The sequence below is a fragment of the Octodon degus genome, unplaced genomic scaffold (genome assembly GCF_000260255.1).
Source record: "Octodon degus isolate 3935 unplaced genomic scaffold, OctDeg1.0 scaffold00021, whole genome shotgun sequence".
NCBI classification, from domain to species: Eukaryota; Metazoa; Chordata; class Mammalia; order Rodentia; family Octodontidae; genus Octodon; species Octodon degus.
Window position 1 is genome coordinate 18,509,377 of NW_004524597.1, and position 2,196 is coordinate 18,511,572.

The window sequence follows — 2,196 nt, forward strand, 5'->3', positions numbered from 1 at the left end:
TTTTTTTTAATTTGTGTGTGTGTGTGTGGGTGGGTGGGTGGGTGGATGGCCAGCTCAGCCCACCAGGGGGCAGGGCTGGCTGGTATGTGGTGCTGGGGGATTGAACCGCGGTCCCTGTGCTTTGCTAAGCTTGTTCTAAGTAGGTGCTTTAGACCACTGAGCCATCTCACCAGCCCAGATTTCTGGACTTATGTGTAAATGTAAGAATTATATGATTCTTTATGCCTATTTTTAAAATATATTATAATTTTTAAATGTTTTTTTCATCATATTTTGTAGGGACTTAAAATTTAACATATCAATACTTGATGAAGGGGCTGGGGAGATGGCTCAGTACAATAAGCACTTGCCTGGCAAGCGCAGAGTCCTGAGTTCAATCCCCAGTACAAAAACAAAACAAAACAAAACAAAACAAAACAAAAAAAAAACCTTGATAAAAAGTACGTGTTCCATGTTATGCCTAAGATGTTTGATATTTACACGCTCAGTTTCAAGGCTACCCTGGCATGCCTAGGGTTTTGGGGCTGGCACAGCATGCGGAACTTGGGATGGAACTGAGGTTATTGTGCTTGCCATGCAACTACTTAGACCGCTGAGCTATTTACCCAGCCCCCCTTTTTAGATTTCTTAACAATTTGACAGAGCTCTGAAAGCTCTGTCTTAAATCTTAGTTGATACCTTCAGCACACTTGCTCCATGATGAGAATGGGCAACAGCATGGAGCCAGCAGGTTTTGAACCCTGAACCTTTCCTAGAGGCATCATGTTGGACTGGTTTACCACCTCTGCTATGGATGCTTCCATTGAGACCAAGCTTGTCCTTGTAAGTATAGAATGCGTGTTTAACTTAGGTCTCTGCGCTTATGTTCCTAGAAGTGTCATTCAGTGAGAGAAGAAAGCTCTTTGGTTTTTGACTTGCTTGGGCTGCATTGAGCAGAAAGGCGTTGTCTTGTATTACACATAAGACATGTAATATACGACTAATGAATTTTGAAATTGTCTCACTGCTATTTGTTTCTCAATAAAATGATTAAAAATAAGGAAGAAAAGACATGTAATATAGTTAATATGTATAAGTAATAACTTTTAAAGTTTAACTAAGTTATATAATAACACAATAAGGCCAATTTTTTATTTTTATTAGTATATATTTGCAATACATAATGATTGCATTCATTGTGAAAGTTGATACATGTACATAACACTTCTTAATTCTTGTTTTCATACCTTCTCTCTTCTTTCTTCCTACCATCTCTTGGTCTCTTTACTTTTTTTTTTTTTCCATCACAAATAGGACTTTATTTAGCACTATTAAAAATCTGGCTCTTAAACGGACTCTTTTTTTTTTTTTAATGTTTTTGGCGCTTTTTTAAAAAAATTAACTTATTTATTTATTGTGTGTGTGTGTGTGTGTGTGTGTGTGTGTGTGTGGCCAGCTCAGCCCACCAGGGGGCGGGGCTGGCTAGCATGTGGTGCTGGGGGATTGAACCACGGTCCCTGTGCTCTGCTAAGCTTGTTCTAAGTAGGTGCTTTAGACCACTGAGCCATCTCACCAGCTCTTAAATGGACTCTTGCACTGGTGGTTCATATCCATCAGCTCGTTCAACTTTAGCTCCAGTCTCATCCCCAGTAGCCTTTCCAGAGCTGCTACCTTCACCATGAAGCTTCATGAGTTTTCCCAATTCAAACTTGGGCTTCTTCAGCATTTTTACTTTTCTGATGAAGACATCATGAAAAGGGTAAATAGATTGGCAAGCCTTTGCTATGTCTTTCCCAACACTGTCTGGAATCAGTTTATTGACCACTTCCTTCAAGTCATTTGTCTGCACCTCCCGGGTCATGATTTCCACCATCTTCTTCCGGGTCTGGCGGGCCTGTTGGTGCTGAGCGTAAGAGGTCTTCCGTATCTGATTGTTGCGTTTTTTAATAAAGCCAACACAGAACAGTTGAAGCAAGTAACCATCGGTAGTCTTGACCTCAACATGAGCTTCAATCATGGTCTGCCATTTTTTGACCATGGAACACAATTTGTCCCGGGTGAGGTCCATGCCATGGAAGTTAGTCAGGCAGTTTTTGCCCTGAACATCTTCAGTAATTAGCTTGAATTTTCTAAAGGCAACTTCATCATTCTGCAGGTCAGCAAGGCTCACTTCAAACACACGACCTTTGAGCATCAGATGCAATTTTGGTTCCTTGG

The 2,196-nt window shown here is 40.7% G+C and overlaps 2 protein-coding genes across 3 annotated transcripts in view; one reads left to right on the forward strand and one right to left on the reverse strand.

Annotated features, from left to right (window-relative positions):
- Znrf3 (zinc and ring finger 3) overlaps positions 1-2,196 on the forward strand; it is a 153,343-nt gene that overhangs the window by 23,724 nt on the left and 127,423 nt on the right. The window lies entirely within an intron of this gene.
- LOC105741741 (40S ribosomal protein S3a-like) overlaps positions 1,559-2,196 on the reverse strand; it is an 888-nt gene continuing 250 nt past the window's right edge. The window contains 2 exon segments of the mRNA XM_012513984.1: positions 1,559-2,171; positions 2,173-2,196. The exon segment at positions 2,173-2,196 is cut by the window's right edge and continues 6 nt beyond it. Of these exon segments, the coding sequence (XP_012369438.1) occupies positions 1,559-2,171; positions 2,173-2,196 (637 nt within the window).